Here is a 19,159-nt window from a genome sequence, read left to right on the forward strand (position 1 = left end):
GACCAACTTTGTTACATGCATAATTACCTCAAGTTTGGTCTGTGTTCACACTGGGACATTAACAAATCTGTGATGCACGAGGAAAAGCTCTCTAATTACTAAATAAATAATTTCTTGCGGGATATGTCCCTGAAACAAAAAGTCTAGTTGACTCCTGCCTGGCTGCTCACTACACAGATTGATGTTGGCTCTGGTCATCGCTTTGTATAGAGTTTGCATTTTTCAACAGTAGGCACATTTCTGTGTTTTTAAAAGTTGTGAGATAATATAGTCATTCAACTAAACCTCTATGAGCAACTGCACCTCCTCACAAGTCCACATCTGTCCAATAGTAATCATGCTGCTGTTGTGGTAGTAAAAATGCTAACAATCCTACCCATAACGCACTGCATGAATGGCTATGGTGGCTGCTTTAATTGCAAAAAAAAAGTGCAATGCTTCCTGCAGTGCAGATTTCAAGATATTAAATCAATAACAATAAAAAAGAAGTAAGGCTGCTTGGACCAGGTTAAATATCTGTCAATGCAGCGAGCACATTTTACTTGTTGTGTGTCTCACTCACTAAATCAACAAATTTACTTTCCCCGAATAACTTGAAATAAGATGTTTATCTGGACCTGTCAGGAAATTGTGTCTTATATAAGTGTATGAGACTATTTTGAGACAAATATCCTGACTTAGATCTGAGTTTTTGCTGTTTTGACCTCTTTAGCAAAGATGTTGTTTTAAACAAGAAACAACACTTACATGATTCTCTTCAACCAGACTTCATTGACTGAACCAGTATTTTTACTTCTCAGGACACAGGAGTTGCTGGTGTACCATGGCCTTGATAACGTAGTTTGATTGTGTTATTGTGCAGGATTTGAACTAACTGTTTGGAACAGCAAAGTCACACAAACAAACAAACTGATGGAGCTAGCAGAAGATCGGCAGTTGTGTCAATGGAGTCTGGTGGTCTTGAAGAGTGTGGTTACGGCTGTTTCTGGTGGGGGAAAAGGAAATCTAACCATGATTCCCACTCTCTTTTCAAGAGAACATTTTCCAGGACTTTTCCAGGACATTTTCAGCGTTGATCGAGCTGGTATGACAGTCTGTGATTGTGCCACACCAATATTAAGTGAAGTCTTTAACAAGGTTAATCACACCCACTGTGAGGTACCGCTTCAAAGGTTAAACATTTAATATCATGTTATGGTCTGTTATTTACCCTTAACAACGCAGTTTTGAATTTGAAGAGACAATGCTAGCAAAGTTGAAGGTTAGCCAGTATTCGGCCCGTGTTTGGTTCACAGAGTTGGGTACCTATTCATTGTGCAAATGAACCTTTTTTTTTTCACGTGACACAGTTATCCTTTCCAATCTGCAGTTTATAAATATTGCCAATTGGCATTTATCAGACGTATGAAATAATTGTATTTCACTATCACTTTCATAGCGGAACACAGCCCAAGAAAGACAGACTAGAGAGAGAAATTCAGAGCAAGTTAGCATGTCACCAATAACGTTAACTAACTACTGTTAATGTGCTGACCTCAAACAGAGGAGAAAACACAAGTATACCTGAAAGTTTTTGCCACAATTCACTCTCATGGTGTTTTTTTCTCTTTTTGTGAAGGATCTTTTGGCTCCATCCTCTCAATTAAATTGTAAATAAATATTGGCTTTTGACACGCGGTGGGGGGGAGGCGGAGCCATTACATTATCTATAGACTTCCATTCAACCTGTGTTGTGTATTATGTAACAAATAGATACTTTTATTAACGTGTGGCGGTGAAAATGTCCAACTCTGTAGGAGAGTGTTGGAATAATTTTCCAGGACAACACGTGATTTTCCAGGACATTTAAATTTTTCTGTCATTTTCCGGGTGTTTTCCAGTACTGGAAAATTTGTCAATTGTTTTCCAGGTTTTCCAGGACGAGCACAAACAGGTCTATCTCTGCAGGGATCCTTTCTATAATGTTGTCAGACTCTGAATAACAATCACAGCCTGTCGGTGACAAAACAACTTTTAGTGGACATACTTTTGACACATTTGCCTGCAGTGATTGAGTTGCAGCCATCACAGCCCATCTTGCTGCTGCCAGCTTTCTACTGCATCCTTTCCCATTTGTGTTATATCTTTCAATGCACCTTCTTAATATTTCATTGCTTTTATTGCTATCAATCATTCACCCTAAATCTGCAGCTTGATTCCTCTTTGTTTGTTCAGACAAATCCACGATGTAGCAGCCATCCAGGATTTGAAGGACGGCCGTTTAGCACAAAAGTGTGAAAGGAAACCACCATGTGTTTGCAGATGGTTGGCAGAGTTTGAGTGGGGAGTTTGGTGTGTGTGTGTGTATGTGTGTGGGTGACCTCTTACATATTACAACCTGCTTGTTACGAGCGACGAGACCTTCTTTACCTCATAGATTATAGGAGCTGAGGGACCACACTGCCCCTCCCTTTTTTAAAACCCCTTCTTTCTGCCAGATGCTAACCTGCATATTAGCCCTGTGTGTGTGTGTGTGTGTGTGTGTGTGTGTGTGTGTGTGTGTGTGTTACTGTGAGTGTAGGACATCCATTACCTATGTGAGTCAGAGGGTAGTGTAGAGGTGAACTTGCAGGAAGGCACTGTATAACTTGTACATGTAATGACTTTATTTTTTGCGTGCCTACACATATTTTTATCCCTCGCTGCAGCCGCCTTTTGCTTCATTAGCAAAGAACAAAAGTTTTTCAAAAGCAGCATGTGTGCGAAGGAGCATGTGTGTGTGAGTGTGTGAGTGTGTGAGTGTGTGTGTGTGTGTGTGTGTGTGTGAGTGTGTGTCATCGAGCCAACATGTGGTTCAGATTTCCTCTGCGGCCACATGGGCAAATACACAGCAAAGGCAGAGGAGATGCATGTCAGTAGGAGGCGCTATGGTTCTGCTCCAAATCTCTGCACACCTCTCTCCAAGAATATTTATCTTTGTTTGAGATGCTTTTACTTTTTTTTTTTTTTTAAATACTTTTTATTTGACAGTTTTGAAGAAAAACAATATAAAGTGTCAGAATGAGCATATATACATTTGTATATGGTTTGTATATATACATATAAGAGTAGATCTTCATATAAGTGCATCATCTATACAGGCATGGATAAATATTTGTTTAGCTCATTCTACAACAGAAAAGAAGAGTGAGCAAAAAGGAAGGGAAAAAAATGAAAGAATAAAATAAAAAGAGAGCAAAAGAACAACAGAGCATATTAACTTAAAAATAAAAAATAAAAAATAAAAAATAAAAAATAAAAAATAAAAAATAAAAAAATAATAAAAAGTGGGCCTTGGACTGTTCTACTCTAATAGTATTTATTTATCTATGTTTGTCTATGTGTTCTTCACCATGAGATGCTTTGACTTGATTTGAATGTTTATCAGTTGTTATTTTCAGTAGACATGTTTTTTATTTCATGTTTCATGTCTGTTTCTTACCCATGCTCATCTTAATTGGCAGCTTCTCCTTACTGGCTGCTTCTACTAGTTGCCGTCGGACCTCCATCACTCCCTCTTTGTGTTTATTGGTCAGCATGGCCTCCCATAGCGATTGTGCTGCAGACGACCTGGTGGGAAAAAAACAATCAAACAGCACATTTAGTCTTGGGAAATTAAAAAAACAACAACAACAACACTTTAGCCAAGGTTGTGCAGTGATTTCAGCTCCAACAGTCTGTTTCTGCTCCTGTTGTTTCTTCAGAGCCTGCAGGACTCTGAGTATAAACACAAAAAAAAAACGACACAGACGTGATTGAGTGCTCGTCTCGGAGCCTGCTGGTCGGGGGAGCGGTGGACTCCCCAGTGGGAGCCCTCACAGGAAAAAGCAGAAATTAGCGACGGGAACATCAGGAATGTTTTTCAATTCCACCTCAAACGTCTGTATGACAACAACAACTCCTCTGGTCTCGTCCTTTACAACCTATCAAGAGTCTGGACGCCGAGGCTCCTCCTGATACCATCTCAGGGTTCATCTCAGTCCCCTCAGTCCCTTGTCTCATTATCTGTGAGGTTACGAAACACAACTGATCCACATCTCTGATGGGAGACTGGAGGACGAGGCATGTGTGTGTAAGACTGTTTCCATCTGTTAGGAAGAGGGGAACCAGCTTCAAGTCTTTCACTGGGAGAATAAAACTGTATCACAGAGGATGCTTCACAGAGAGTGACACTTTATCTCATAAAACGACTCCTAGATCTGAATTCAAGCTCAAACTATTACATATTTTATTCCCCTATCTCCATCCCTCTCCTCTCAGATTTCCTGCCCTTTTAAAGCCGCTGACATTTTGTTGGCAGCATAAAAAGGCATCAAAAGCTACATCTGTGTGTGCCTCTGACAGATAGACTGACATTCTCTACTTTGTACCCTCAGGAGTGACCAGAAAGTGAAGAGAGAAAGAGGGTATACGGATCCAACGAGGGGAAAGGTAGGAGGGAGCTAGTTGACGAATCCACTGTTTTTCTTTTTCTTTTCTTTTTTTCTTCTTTTAAACCTTTTTTTCTTCTCTCGCCTTTTCTCCTTTTCTAACTGCTGCCATGTGTTTAATATCAGATGTAATCTGTTCCAGACGTTGGGCCAGGGGGGCTGGATGGGGAAGAGAGAGAGGGGCTCACACTGGGACAGCCGCCATCTTCACACAAGAACCAGACGCACAAGCCCGGGCGAACAGGACTCGACCCAGGACCAGAGTCTCATGTAAAAACTGATACTGTAAAAAATAAATAAATAAAAGAAGCTGGGTATTAAATAACAAACCTCCTCTTTGCTCATGTTGTGATTGAGACGTGAAGACCAAGTTGTGCATTACAGCTGTTAGTCAAGAGCTCGGACATGGTGTCATTTTTCTGGAAAACTTCAGAAAAACACCTCCCAGGGCAGTTGATGAAATTTTAAAACTTCTTTGATTATGCACTTGCAGAAAAACCCACATTCTTGTCATGCCTGGAATACCAATTCTGTGACTTGACCGGACCATATGTGTGCTGCGTGTGTGTGTGTGTGTGTGTGTGTGTGTGTGTGTGTGTGTGTGTGTGTGTGTGTGTGTGTGTGTGTGTGTGTGTGTGTGTGTGTGTGTGTGTGTGTGTGTGTGTGACTTGCATCTGTATATGTTTGCACACAACCTTGAGAGCTTTCTTGGGAGATGGAGGGCCTCACTTGAGTTTGGATGAAACATGGTTCTAATTTGGCTCGTTGCCCATCCAGCCAACCCCCACCGCCATCAGCCCCCCCCCCCCCCCGCCCCGCTCCCCTGATGCTTTCTCTGGGGCCGTTTGGTCAGACGAAGGCGGAGGCTGAGAGGTGAGGAGGTGAGGGGGTGAGGGGGTGAGGGGGTGAGGGGGTGAGGGGGGTGAGGGGGTGGGGTTTATATTGGCACGGTGTGAGACAGGTTCCATAACCAGCCAGAGACCTTGTTGAGTAACTTCTCCACTATAGCAGTAAGAGAGAGAGAGAGAGAGAGAGAGAGAGAGAGAGAGAGAGAGAGAGAGAGAGAGAGAGAGAGAGAGAGGGGGGGCTGGGAGAACGGGGCGCGTGTCGTTTTGGCCATCTTGTAAGCATTAAGTGCAGAGTGGCTTTGTCTGGTGACGCCTGCTCAAACACGACCTGTAGGGGGCACTCTTGCTCTTGACTTGTGTATATCATAGAAGTGAATGTGTCTGCTTAGACGGTGTGTGTGGGAGTGTGTGCTCAAACTGAATCCTCCCACGTGTGTAATGAGCGTTGTGCACATTAAAAAGCAGTTAACATGTTATATGGTAAGTTAAAGAAAGACGCTCGTACCACCTTAAAGAATGAACACGTATGAGCCCATTAAAGTGATGAAATACCTCTGACCGGGTCCAACTCATTAATGACTGTGGGAGGGAGGGGGGGATTTGATTCCTGGAAGTGTGTGATACAGCAGAGAAGAATGGCACAAACCGTTCTGACTCAGGGTTTCTTAAATGTTCCCCCCTCATCACCGGGTTCAACATGCGTGTGTGTATGTGTGAACACACATTTCAGTGTTTATTTCTTTACACTAACTCCCTCTCGTACTCACACAAGCAAGTGATTCAAATCAGTATTTTTGACATGATTCACATCTGAGTCACTCTATATACATACTATGATTGAATGTTATTCAAAGGTCAGTTTGCACATGATAGAAAAAAACACTCTTTTCTCTTTTGCCTCTTGCAGTGTCTGACTTTATAAGTTTAAACATTTTTCTTAGATAAATGCCTATCAGACTTTCACAGATGTGAAATTGAACGTGTTATCGATGTGCAAAGAATCGACAAAAACTATTTCAAATTTCAGAAGCAACAGCTCTATTTAGAAAAGAGGGTCCAATCTTTCTGTATCTTTTGATTCAGCTACATTTAAAATCTCTGATGGGGAGGAAGATGTGAAAACTGAAAACTGTGATGTTTGAAAAATTGTTTCAGTAACCAGAACAGTTTAATCTCTTTCTAACACACACTCTCACATATGTGAGAGCAGCATCTATGAGCATCGGACAAAATCTTTGTTGTCTGAGGTTTTCTGGTTTCTGTTGGTAATGACTGATCACATTTCTTCTGGTTTTTGTTTCTAATTGAAAACAGTGTTTGTAGAGGGCAAAAGACAATCATTGGCTTAAAAATGTTGAGGGTCAACAAATCTATTCTCAAGACCCAACAACTATTGTTTAAGGATGATTCAACTCTTTATTTATCTCCATAATCTGCATACTATTTGTGTGCAGAGTGCATTCTAATTTCCCTCTTAAGTTTTCAGTCAGACCGTAAACAACAACAAACAGAAGAGGAAGCCTAATATCCAATGCTGATTATACAGATACCTGCTCGACGTACCAGAAGCCAAAGATATATCGGCCAATTGTATGGCTATGGCCCCAGGAGGAGCTAAATGTCGCTGGTGAGAGGGGCGCCTGGGGCAACTTGCTCAGCCTGCTGTTACTGTGCCCCAGATAAGTGGAAGATAATGGACAGATGAATGGATGAAATACTTGAAAATGTAAAAAAGCCAATATGGATGCAATTTACTACATAGTTTTTCAGTTGAGAAACTCCTTATAAGTACTCAGAGATCGTGATTATTGGAAATCACCAGGTTAAATTTGTCAGAATTTGTATAACAATCACATCCACAAGCTAAAGTGTCAAGTGCATGTTGTTGTTAGTCTGTCCAAGGACATGACAATTTCACAGTTGTACAACTAGATTTTGATCTATTTCCCAGTAATCCCAGTGAAGAATCAGATACGCAGTGAACCCTCATGTAACAGAGGATTACAAGGTGAGAACTGTTCTTCACTGAGTGTCTTCTTAATGGATCAAAACTCACTGTCTGTTTCCTGTAACGAGTACATGAGACACAGAGAGGTGGACCAGAACCAGGCCTGGCCTTGAGTGTCTGTGTGTCCTGGAACAGGGACAAATGACCTGAAAGATTTATGGGGAGAAAAGAGGGAGAGGAGCTTTGCAGGAAGTGGGAGAGGAGGGGAGATGCACTAAAAGTTAGTAACACCTAAACAGACACACAAAGAGCTCTCAATCCCCCATTTTCCACCAGGGACCTTTCCAATTAAACTTCCATTTACTACAAACTTCAAAATATCAGAAATACAAAAGTTGAATCCAATATTTGCAGTTTAAATGTGTAATTTTAAATTAAAAAAAAAGACAATTCCTGAAATGTAACACTAACAGACTATTTAAGGGGGATTTATAGAAATATTTAACAAACCTTTTATATATGTTGGTGTCCAAATGGCTTAATGTTAAGAAAATGCTCCAGTTGGTTTGTTCAGCCAGCAGCTGTGAAACAGGCTGTAATGGCTTCATCATAATCCTTGGAGGAAGATTTTCTAGTTCAAAATCCATCCACTGAAGTTGATGTACACTGTACGATTTCAACCGCTTTAGACCCGATTGATGAGTCGCACAACTGATTTGAAGTCGAGCCGTATGTCAGCCCTGTTACCTGTTGTTTGTTGTGCAGTGTTAAGGAGGGCACAACAGCCAATCACGGCCCTCTCTTATGATTTTCTGGCCTGTCTTTAATTTGATACTGCATACACTTTTAAAAGGAAACTTACTGACAATTGACAACACTCTGTCCTGATTGTAACTCGTACAGTGTGAGCATATACATGGTGAGCTGTGTGTTGTGAGTTGTAAATGTGTGAGATGATATTCCACCATAACTTTTATACAATCCTAAAGTGTATGCCCGTCTTTAAAGTGATGTTCTTTTCACTGACAGGCTGGAGTTGTTATCCAAAGTGTCCAACAAGTTTTTTCCTTTTTTTTAGGGCCTTTTTACCTTTATTTGGTAAGACAGCTGAAGGACAGCTGAAGAGAGACAGGAGATGTGGGGAGAAAAGAGTGCGGCGTGCTGCATTCCTGCTACAGCCATTACAGAACAATTCACCTCTTTCACAAGGTCAAAAAAATCTGTTTTTATTGAAGGAGGTTTCCAAATACTGGAGTAAAAAAATAAAAACATTTTGAAGAATAAAAGTTGACATTTACAGCAAAAACAAACAGTCCAATTAACATCATCACATACCATTTAAAAATCTGATGTGACATAATGTTCTTTTCTTTTTTTTTTAAACTGTAGACAATGTGAGAAACTGTGTTAACCTGCAGTGAAGACAAAATGGTTAATATGGAGGGAGTTGAGAACTAGAAGGATTGGGTTTGATGCAGGAGTCTCTTCCTCTGCTCATGTGTCTTGGCCAGTTTACCATTTTTAAATATAAGCCAGCAGCAGGGGCTCTTTGAAGACGTGGGGGTGGAGGATGTAAAGTGCCATCTTTAGGGCTGTTTTATCATCTTACTGAATAAATACACACTCTCTCTCTCTCCTAAATGGAAAAGTCTCTTCGGCAGTGAAAAAGTCAAACGAGGGGAGAAGAAGACGGCCGACAAGACAGAATAGATTTTGTTATCTCAGTCTCGATGGGAACACGGAGTACAAGCTGTTCAGGTGAAAGTAATCTACTAGATTGATGTGCTGAGTGTTTCAGGATGAGATTTCTTCTATACGCTGAAGTAGAAAACAGAATTAAGAAAAGGAAGAAACAGAGACAAAACATCTGACCGAGAGCAGAGGACATGTCTGCTCACTACAGCTGAATCCCTGCATCTCCTAAATCAAATTTCTAAAAAAGACAGATATGATATCCATCTTTTAAACAATTTCAATCATCGTTGACCTTTGGGGCATTCTCGATAAAATCAGTGAGATAAATGATGAAAGTTAAGCAGCGATAAGCATGCAGATCAGACGGGGAATCATGCAGGGAGAGTGATTGTAAGACAGCTACAGAATCTTAACACCAGAAAATGTCAGTTTGATCTTCTTTTCTGCAAACATGAAAGCTGCAAGAACAAATTGGTTTTCACTTGGTGAGTGAATAGTTATGACTTCCATTAAGAGAAGTTTTATTCAAGATGAGAAAAGCTCATGTCTGTTGGCATGACTTTGACTTTCTGTGAGACAGCACAGACTTTAAAAAACCCTGTACAAATCATTTATCCTCAGCTATTGTCATCGGGAGTCCAATATGGAAAACGGTTAGAGTAATAATTAAAGAGAAACTGTACAACTGTTCTCAATGTAAACATCTGGTGTTGCTACAGTAATGTTCTCTTTATTTCTGGGACACAGCTTTACTCATGCCGTTGTTTAATGTAGTTCAGAAGAACTGAAAGGTTACTTTTCAATACTTTTCATATTTTCACAGAAAAGCTACTAAACCACACAATGAGCAGGGAAAACACAATCCCACCATGAGTCCAGAGGATGTTTCAGAAGAGGATACAGAAGAAGAAGAAGAGGAGCAGGAGGCCAAGTCGTGCTGTGGAGCAGGGCTGAGGTTGTAAATGGTAAATGGACTTGAGCTCGTGTAGCCCTTTTCTAGTCTGACTACTCACACCACAGGTCCCACTCATCACACATTCACACACTGAAGGTAGAAGTTGCTACTGTATGTAAAGTGACCATCAGAAGTAACTAATTCCATTCACACACATTCATACACCACAGACAAACAGCAGGAGCAACTTGCAGTTAAATGGTAAATGGACTTGAGCTTATATATTGCTTTTCTAGTCTTCCAACTACTCAAAGTGCTTTTACACCACATGTCACACCCACCCATTCAAACCCTTTCACACACTGATGGTAGTGATCACTATGTAGTATCATCCATCAGAAGTAACTAATCCATTCATACACCGCCACCGAAGCAGCGTGAGCAATTCAGGGTTAAGTGTCTTGCCCAAGGACACATCGGACATTTGGCCAGCTGGGGATCGAACCCTCGACCTTCCGGTTGAGAAGCGACGACTCCACCAACTAAGCCACTCCCAGTTAAGTGTCTCACTCAAGGAAACATCAGACATGTGGCTGCAGGAGCTGGGGATTGAACCCTCAACCCTCCGGTTAAGAGGCAACCGACTTCTGTTGTGAATTATGCCATGTTTTCTGGAAGATGCAGGCATTGCTGGCAAAGTCCCCTCCTGAAGAATTCAGCTCTATGGATTGGGGATGGGCAGGGCCGGAGTGAGACTCATTTCAAGCCCACTTTAGTTCACAAACTGGAGATATAAGTCCAACATAGTGCACTATTCTCTAAAGTCATACATATGAGATAACATTTCTGCTTTGCATCTTATCATTATGACTTACCATGTTTTTTTTTTCTTTTTATCAAGGGTAAGTTTTACAGATTCAAAAGTCTTCCCTCCTTACAGACGTTTCGTTTTCATTCATTTTTATGTCAAAGTCAGTTTAGTTCATATAGTGTTATATCAGTAAGTTTTTTCTGGACACTTACATATTGAAGAGGTCCAGACTGCACTCTTTAGATTACTAATATACCTGCACACTCTGGCAAGAACAAGTGTGTAGGCATATTCTAAGAGGATTTTATCAAAGGAAACTATTATTATGAATGTACACTTTTGAAAACGTGTATCTGTTTTTGGTGTGAGTCCTGCAGGGGCTCGGCTTTTCTTAAACACAAGGGGGGGGGGGGGGAGTCAAAAAGGGTTGGGGACCACTGCTGTATGAACATGGTGCATGCTTTGTCAGAAAAGCGTACTGAGCGTACTGGTAAACTGTTATACAGATACTTTATCACCATAAAAAGTATCAACTGAAAGACACATCTCTTTGGCTCTACATTTAACATGCCAAATCCCCTTTAAGTATTTATAAAGATATGATTTATGGGACATGTTGTTTGAACATTAATATCCCCTGTAAATAACCACTGAGCCATTGTGTTCAAGTTCAAACAAACCATGTAACCCTCCTAACACACAAAGGCAGGGCTGCATGGAAACTAAAGTGTACTGTGAGTAATAACGGAGTGGGGTTGTTGTCAGGCCTATAAATGACTTAAAAGACTAAACTTAAAGTAAAAATCACTAAGTATAGAAGAGCCAAACAATGCCAGAGGAGCCAACATAGAATGAATGCAACCAGTTTCCATACCCTTTGTTTTTCTTGGCGTGGAAAGAACAGGGTTAGCTGTCCTCAGCTGTCTGTCATTAGCTCTCCTTTTCCTCTCCACACTCGACTATCTCTGCTGTTTTGTTACTTTTTCCCATACAGCCTGGACTCAAATAATAGTGTGCATGGCTTTTTATTCATGCTCATATTTCCCAGCTGGGACCGAAATAGGTGTTTTTCCTCCCTCCTGGTGGTGCACATGCAGAATGTGCAGGGCAGATTTGAGGGAGATGGCAGCCTCACAGTGTTTTCTCGGTGCAGGGTGCGGTCGGTTACTCCGCCTGGCTGCAGCTCAGCCAGCTCCTGAGGCTGGACCAGAGCACCTTGGCCACCCGTACTCACTGCTGCCCACATACACCCACTCCCACCACAGCATCAAGGTCGGAGGCGGCCAGATGACGGGGGTGCAAGGGTTCAGGCTGGGACTGAGGGAAACTTGGTGCCCTCTGTTCAATGGGGGTTCATATGTGTGCTTCTCAGGATCAGAAGAGGCCGTGCAGCCAAGCACAGCAAATTACATGGACTGGGCTGGGAGTTACCTGACCACACACACACACACACACACACACACACACACACACACACACACACACACACACACACACACACACACACACACACACACACACACACACACACACACACACACACACACACACACACACACACACACACACACACACACACACACACACACACACACACACACACACACACACACACACACACACACACACACACACACACACACACACACACACACACACACAAAACAACTTCCACTGCCACTTTCACTCAACATCCCTCTATATACAGCTAACTGTGCAACCTGGCACTATTTAATGGCTGAAAAAGGAGCCAAAGTAGAAGAAACCAGCACAGACAGTTTGTGTGTGTGTGTGTGTGTGTGTGTGTGTGTGTGTGTGTGTGTGTGTACTCTCTCTGCCATGATTACAAGAGGAACCACAGAGTGAAAGTCAGGTTGTAGGATCAGGAAAATTCACAGCAGGTTATGAAAGACAATACGACTGTAATTACAAAGTAAGTGTGGGGTCTTGAAGGGAGAGCCTAGCATCAACAGCCACCCACAGACTGTTTAAGACACACTAATCTATAAAAATATCCTGGACTTACTGAAGCAAATATCATACAAAAAGTCAAAATTATGCCCGCACACCTAATATTTAAAAGGCTTTAGCCGGTCTACAGAACAGAACCTACCAAAACACACTGTGGTCTGAGCTAATAATAGCGCCACAAATCAGAGGTGTATAAACATCCAGAAGGAGGAAATTATTATATAGACATTCTCACCACACAGAGCCAGCAGGGTGCAGTGCTTTGCACATTTCACATCAGGAAAAACTTTAGAAAATGTGTGTTTTTGTATCTTTTGAAAAGCCCAACCTAAATACTAGAAGAAACTAAGCGCTCACATCTGTCTTTACATCAGTTTCTTCAAGATAAACACATTTTTCACAGTAGATTTTTCAGCAAACAACGCTTGAGGAGATTAAAACCAGTGTATCATGTATTGATAATAATAAATTAGACTTATACAGTGCTTTTCTAAATAGTCAAAAACACTTTTTCCATTAGGGGTCAGTCGAAGATTTTTATATATTTTGAAACCTTTTCAATATTGTGTTTGTAATGACACAGACTCTGTTATTTGAATGATTGAGAGCATTAAAAAGTACACTGTCTACAGTCATTTAGGTGAGGTCAATGCAAATTCTTTGGAGTAGTAATTTGTTATTGAAAGCAGCTTTTTGTGAACCTTTACAGAGTTATGTCTGTGCAAAATGATTGAAACATTCCCTAAGTGTATATTCACCCAAACTCAAAGGAAATTCACCTCCTATAGGCTGCTGCAGAATTGGTGTTCAGTGATCTTTTTTGCCCTCTGAAGTATCAGTCTGAAAAAACCCATCTCAGTCAGTCTCTAATCTTTTGTAGAGATTATGTATAAGAGAAGCAGAGCTATAAAAACATGTATTTGCAGAGCACTTGAACACATTGGAGTGATTGACGTGAACTCGGTGAGCTGTGCACTTGACGACGGTTTAAATAAAGCGCGGAACTCGAGGCTTCTTCTTTCTCACTGCGCCTCGGCAGCACTTCAATCTCCTCAACATCTGTGATAAGGCTCAACTGGGCCATCTGCTCCGAGATAGCACAGGCAATAACACTCCTGCTGATCCAGGCTGGCCTCCATCAGACAAACATACACACACCCACCCCACACACAAATAAACACACACACACACACACACACACACACACACACACACACCCACCCCACACACAAATAAACACACACACACACACACACACACACACACACACACACACACACACACACCCACCCCACACACAAATAAACACACACACACACACACACACACACACACACACACACACATAAACATTTAAGGTGAATGACTAAAACAAAACGAAAGGAACAGTCTGTAAAAGTTTGAATTTACATCTCACTACTGTGGTTGTCTTGATATCCTCTGTGAAAAAGGCTGTTTTAATGTAAACTTGATCATTGTTATTAACATACATTTGATCGTCCTCTGCATTGAACCCTTTCTTAAAGATAATGTAAGAAGATAAACTGATTTTTGCTGCAGCATCAAACATGAAAACATGAAACTTTGAATCTTCCAACAGAGAAAAATCAGCTGTCTTTGTTCAACTGACTGACATTCAGAGCAGCTACAGCGACTTGAGACATGCATTTGTGGGTGTATTGTCGGTATCCGGCTGACGTGCCCCAGACTTGAGCCCTGCAGTCGAGGGTCAGTTCAACCTGCCCCCGGCTGAGATCCCGTTATCTGCTACAGTACACACACTGTCTAAACACCACTAACAAGAAAAGATCTAAGACTGGTTCAGTTACAGCAGAAACTCCCTCTTGAGTCCAAAACTGCCCCGCTCCGCTTTGTGTTTCAATCCTTTTCATGAACACACAAGCAGACGTCGTACAGCATGACAGCTCCAGCCACAAAAACTCTTCTTCTCACTGAAAGACTTTTCCTCCTGCGACCACATGAAGGGGTGCAGAGACGAGAGTGAAACACATGATGGAGGACTAATCCTGCCATGTACAACAGACCCACCGCAGGCTGCCAAACACGTGCATCTGCAGAGGCAAGCTTCACTGAACCACCAGCACCTAACGCTGGTCATGTGCCACTCAGCTTGCTCAGGCTGGACAGGAGGAGGTGTGTTTGGACGTGATTGTCCAGGTGTGAAAAAAATGAAAAGACGTATATCGCGGTTGTGTCAGAGGCAGGGATGGTGAAATATGGACAGTTCTGGTTAAGACCTGTTCCAAGACGATCAAATACATTTCCAGACTGACTGAATGATTTAGATCTGGTTGATGTCTGGTTTTATTTTTATTACTGTTTCCTTTATGTGGATGATTTTGACATAACGAGGGAGAAAAGCCATTAAAAAGTTGCATTGCTAGCTCCGTTAGCATTGCTAGGTATCCCATGATGAACCAGACGGTTTCATCACAACACACATTGAATGTGGGCACATTTTGATAGACTGTAGCCATCTTGTTTTCCACCAAGAGGTCAGGATTGGTTCACTACAGTTTGGTACGGTAAAACCCTGATCTTGCTTGTGTTTCCACAGCCAACTGTACCCTTACACATCAATAAAGCACAGTGGAGTGACAGCCAATAAACATAAACAAAGAAGAATAACGTGACACGGTGAACAAAGATCAATGATTCTTAAGTAGGTCTGCATCTCTGAGGTTGTCAATTGGGTTGGTGCTACACTCTGATAATAGTCGCAAAAAACAAAAACATCCTTGAAATGAATCTCCAAATCCACAGGATATTTAAACATTCAGTGTTTTTTATTTGTCCTTTATTACAGGAAGTGACGATCAACGGACTGCAGTGTGTCTAGCATCCTTTGTGGTCAGATCAGTACCCTTGGTATCCCAACAGACAGGTACCAAAAAAGGAGGACAGTACGGATCAGTTATACTGGTACCCTTCCCAACTTTTGACAGTGGAAACGCCCATAAATGTGTACCGTACTGAACCTTGGTGGAAACGGGGCTATATCTAAGCTGCCCACATAGTCCTGAGAAAAGACCAAAGCTGCAAAATAAGCTGTTTTTGTGTTTGTTTACTTTCACACAGATTTTTGATGCTTAAAGGTCACATATTATCCTCCTTTTCAACTAATTTTATTAAGTCTCAGAGCTCCCCAAAACACACCTTTGAAGTTTCTTGTTCTAAATCCACTCTGATCCTGTATTTGATCATGTCTATAAACCCCTCTATTTCAGCCCTGCTTAGAACAGGCTGTTTCTGTACCTTTAAATCCAACTGAGCTGTTTGACCCACCAAAGGGGATGTGGCTTTGGATTTCTCGCTCCATGCCCTATAGGGCGCCACAGGAATGAGTCTTAAAACCCTGAAGTACGTAAGTTAGCATTTGAGCGCCATGGGGTCTAACGTCTAAAAGTCAATGTGGATTTTGAATGTGTTTGTGGTTAGACACGAAAAAAAAATCCCATAGGATAATTCTCAATAGACCCCATGGTGATGCTACTTCAGGGTTGGCCTACAAAAATACATCATAGCGTTTGTTCTCTATCGTTTACAGTGAGGGGGCAAACTCAGAGGGCAAAACAAACACCTAGCTGTGGGAGTATCAAGAATCTGAGTGATCATTCATCACAAATGTTCACAAATAATAAAAGTTATTTGAATTCAAGTCTCGCATTAAGAAATAATGACAGCTGTGTTTGAATGTTTATGACTCCAACTAACAACTTCATTAACTCTGATTCAAATACAATGAAAGGTAAACTCACTGCGTCTGTGCCAGACAGCCAGGGGCCACAGTGTTGTGGGAGTGGGGCGTTCTCTGCAGACTTGTGAGCTCCAGCATGTCCACCTGTACGTCTGTCACATGACCAGGTAAAGGATTGAGCACAGTCAGAACCTTCTCCACCAGGTTGTCGCCATGGTGACCAACAGCTCCTGAGAATCATGAAGAAAAAAAAGAGTTAAAAATAGAAAAGTTTGAAGTAACAGTTATCTATCGTGTGTTTACAGTTCAGACATGTCTCGAAACCAGACTTTTTAACTTCTATTTGATTCAAGGAAAAGTCAAATATATCAATAACAAAATGAGTCAATATTTTCTGACCTGTGAATTTGAGAGAACTATCGAGGATCTCTCTGCTGCTCTCTTGCAACAGTTTTGGATTAAAAATATGGTTGAAATTCTGGTTGAATTTGGTTGAAAGTTTTTTTAAAGCTTCTGTACTTTTCGATTCTATTGATCATTAAAATAACAGCGATTTTATCAATTTAAAACACCATATTGCAAAGGAGCAAATGAAGGTTGTCAAAAATGTTTATTCTTTGATACTTTTCTTATTTGATGCATTGTTTTTGTGCAATTGAGACAGTGTGCAGACGTTTGCCTGCAATTTTTGGTAATACAAACAAGATATTGATTAGAAATATTGGGTGCCTAGGATTTCTACTTTTGTTACAGGGGTATTGACACAGGTACCAGTATAGCTGAATTTCATATCAAAGTTAAAAAAATCTGGTAACTGTATCAAAGAATCTAAAATGTTGAGATCCTTAAATCAACAATGTGAGGGAATTTGGTTTGGTGCACTTTACCGCCCAATGAAGGTTTCTGTGTGCAAAGAGCACTGAAGTAAGACACACAAAGTGCTGATACAAACCATGTCGACTGATTAGGTTCAATAATATCAGTAATAGCAATTCTGACTCTGCTAGAGAGTCTGCAGGCTGTTAGTTGCAAACTTTCTGCACGTGGAGTATGTGTTTGTGTATTTAACTGTTACCATGATGTCTATAGGCTGATATAGATGATGTCTCTCAGTCATTGTATCTGACAGTACAGAGACAGGCTAACTGGCTGCTCTGTAGCTGAAGACTGCTGTGTGAACTAGTGCTGTAAAGCTGTAAGCACTTCTTGCAAGACACCCTGAGTCTGCTGCCAAAGTTACATAATGCATTAAACAGGTGACCGGTGATGGAAGTTGACCTTTTGACCTTTGAAACTACTATTTTAAGTTGGAAAAGAGACATATTGATGCTTTAATGAATACTATAAATTATGTTGGTGTTGTTAAAAGGGAAGTTTAATTTCACCTGTTAGATCCATTGTACGATCCACAAAAATGATGGATGCTTTATTTGGCGCTGTCTTCCTCCGGTTTTTAGCTTGAGGGTGATTGGCTAGTTCTCCTGCTATGATCCGGCTCATTGGTCCCACAGCAAAACTCTCCTCCCTGGTCCCTGTAGCTTCAAACACTGAATTTAACGCTGCAGCCAAAGATTTGATCTCAAGCTGCAGCTCAACAGGCAGAGAGTGCATGTCAACATCCAGCAGGCTCCCAAATCTCTTCTTCTCTGGTCTTTTTGCATTGATTGCCTGCAGGTCAGGTGAGAGCAGGGGGAACAGGTGAGTGAAGGTGGGTGTGAGGAGCAGGTGCTGGGACACGGGGGCGAACACCACGGGGGCATGCATGACTTCAGCGGTGTAGTTCATGTTCCCCATCCATTCACAGAGTTTCTCCTCAAACTGCTCGAACACAGGACTCCCCTCCAGCTCCGCGGTGACGTCATTGGCGAACAGGTGAACAGAGTGAGGCACCGTGGTGAAGACAACACAGTACTGGAAGTGACTGAGAGAGATGATGTCTTTAATGATGTCCACCGTTATGCCCTTCAACAGAGTGCTCACCACAAACACGGCCTTCGGTTCATTCACTCCGCAGGCTTCAAAGCTTGAAAACTGCTTTAAATTTCTGGCTCCAGCCTCCAGTAAGACCTCAGCTCCTCCGCTCCAGTGCAGAGCTTCAGCGCACCTATCATCCATAAAAACGACCGCTTTCTTCACCTTCGACGACACCTTCTCCCACATCTGCTGCGGCAAGCGCGTAAAATCCTCCGCCGACGACATTTGTTTTAATTATGAGTGTTAGCTTGATGTAACGGAGTCAACGACACATCAGAAGTGCAGCTAACGTAGCTTCAAAAACCAAAACAAACACACGAGTCTCCTAAAGGTGACGTGGCAATCGCGCGTCGCATCATAAATACGTCACAAGCTTTCACTTGTCGCTATGGCATTGAACAGATTTAACAAACCGACTCGCATGAAGTGCCAATAAAGTTGATAATAATCAAACTTTTCGGAGTCAAATGTAATCAGAGTTTTTCATAATTTAGTACCAAAAGTAGCAACGAAATTTCAAAGGCTGTTAAGTGAAAAATAATCCATTAATAACAATAACTCTTTCCAGTGTGGATACTGTGTCATTTTCCATTATTGTATTTTTTATTTATTTAAGTGATGTAAATATGTTTGATTTTTAACTTCTATTTTTTATTTTTAATAAATATATTACCGTCTCCTGTTTTCTTTAACTGCTGTAATGCAAAAAATGTCCCCCATGGGGATCAATAAAGTTTATCTTTATCTTTATTTTTAAAAATGTAGACGAAATGTATCACTCTTTTGTCTTTTCCATGATATCACTGATCAAACAAATGATAACTAGCAGATAAAATGCATATTTTAAAAAC

The 19,159-nt window shown here is 41.3% G+C and overlaps 1 protein-coding gene across 1 annotated transcript in view; it reads right to left on the reverse strand.

Moving 5' to 3' along the window:
- Positions 1 to 18,646, reverse strand: part of scfd2 (sec1 family domain containing 2) — a 141,844-nt gene extending 123,198 nt beyond the window's left edge. Inside the window, exons 1-3 of the mRNA XM_020643797.3 lie at positions 17,720 to 18,646; positions 16,396 to 16,564; positions 3,461 to 3,588 (exon numbers count right to left, since the gene is read on the reverse strand). Of these exons, the coding sequence (XP_020499453.1) occupies positions 3,461 to 3,588; positions 16,396 to 16,564; positions 17,720 to 18,533 (1,111 nt within the window). The 5' untranslated portion in view covers positions 18,534 to 18,646. The remainder of the gene's footprint in view (positions 1 to 3,460; positions 3,589 to 16,395; positions 16,565 to 17,719) is intronic.
- Between the last annotated feature and the right edge of the window lie 513 nt (positions 18,647 to 19,159).

This window comes from Labrus bergylta, chromosome 6 (genome assembly GCF_963930695.1).
Source record: "Labrus bergylta chromosome 6, fLabBer1.1, whole genome shotgun sequence".
NCBI lineage: Eukaryota > Metazoa > Chordata > Actinopteri > Labriformes > Labridae > Labrus > Labrus bergylta.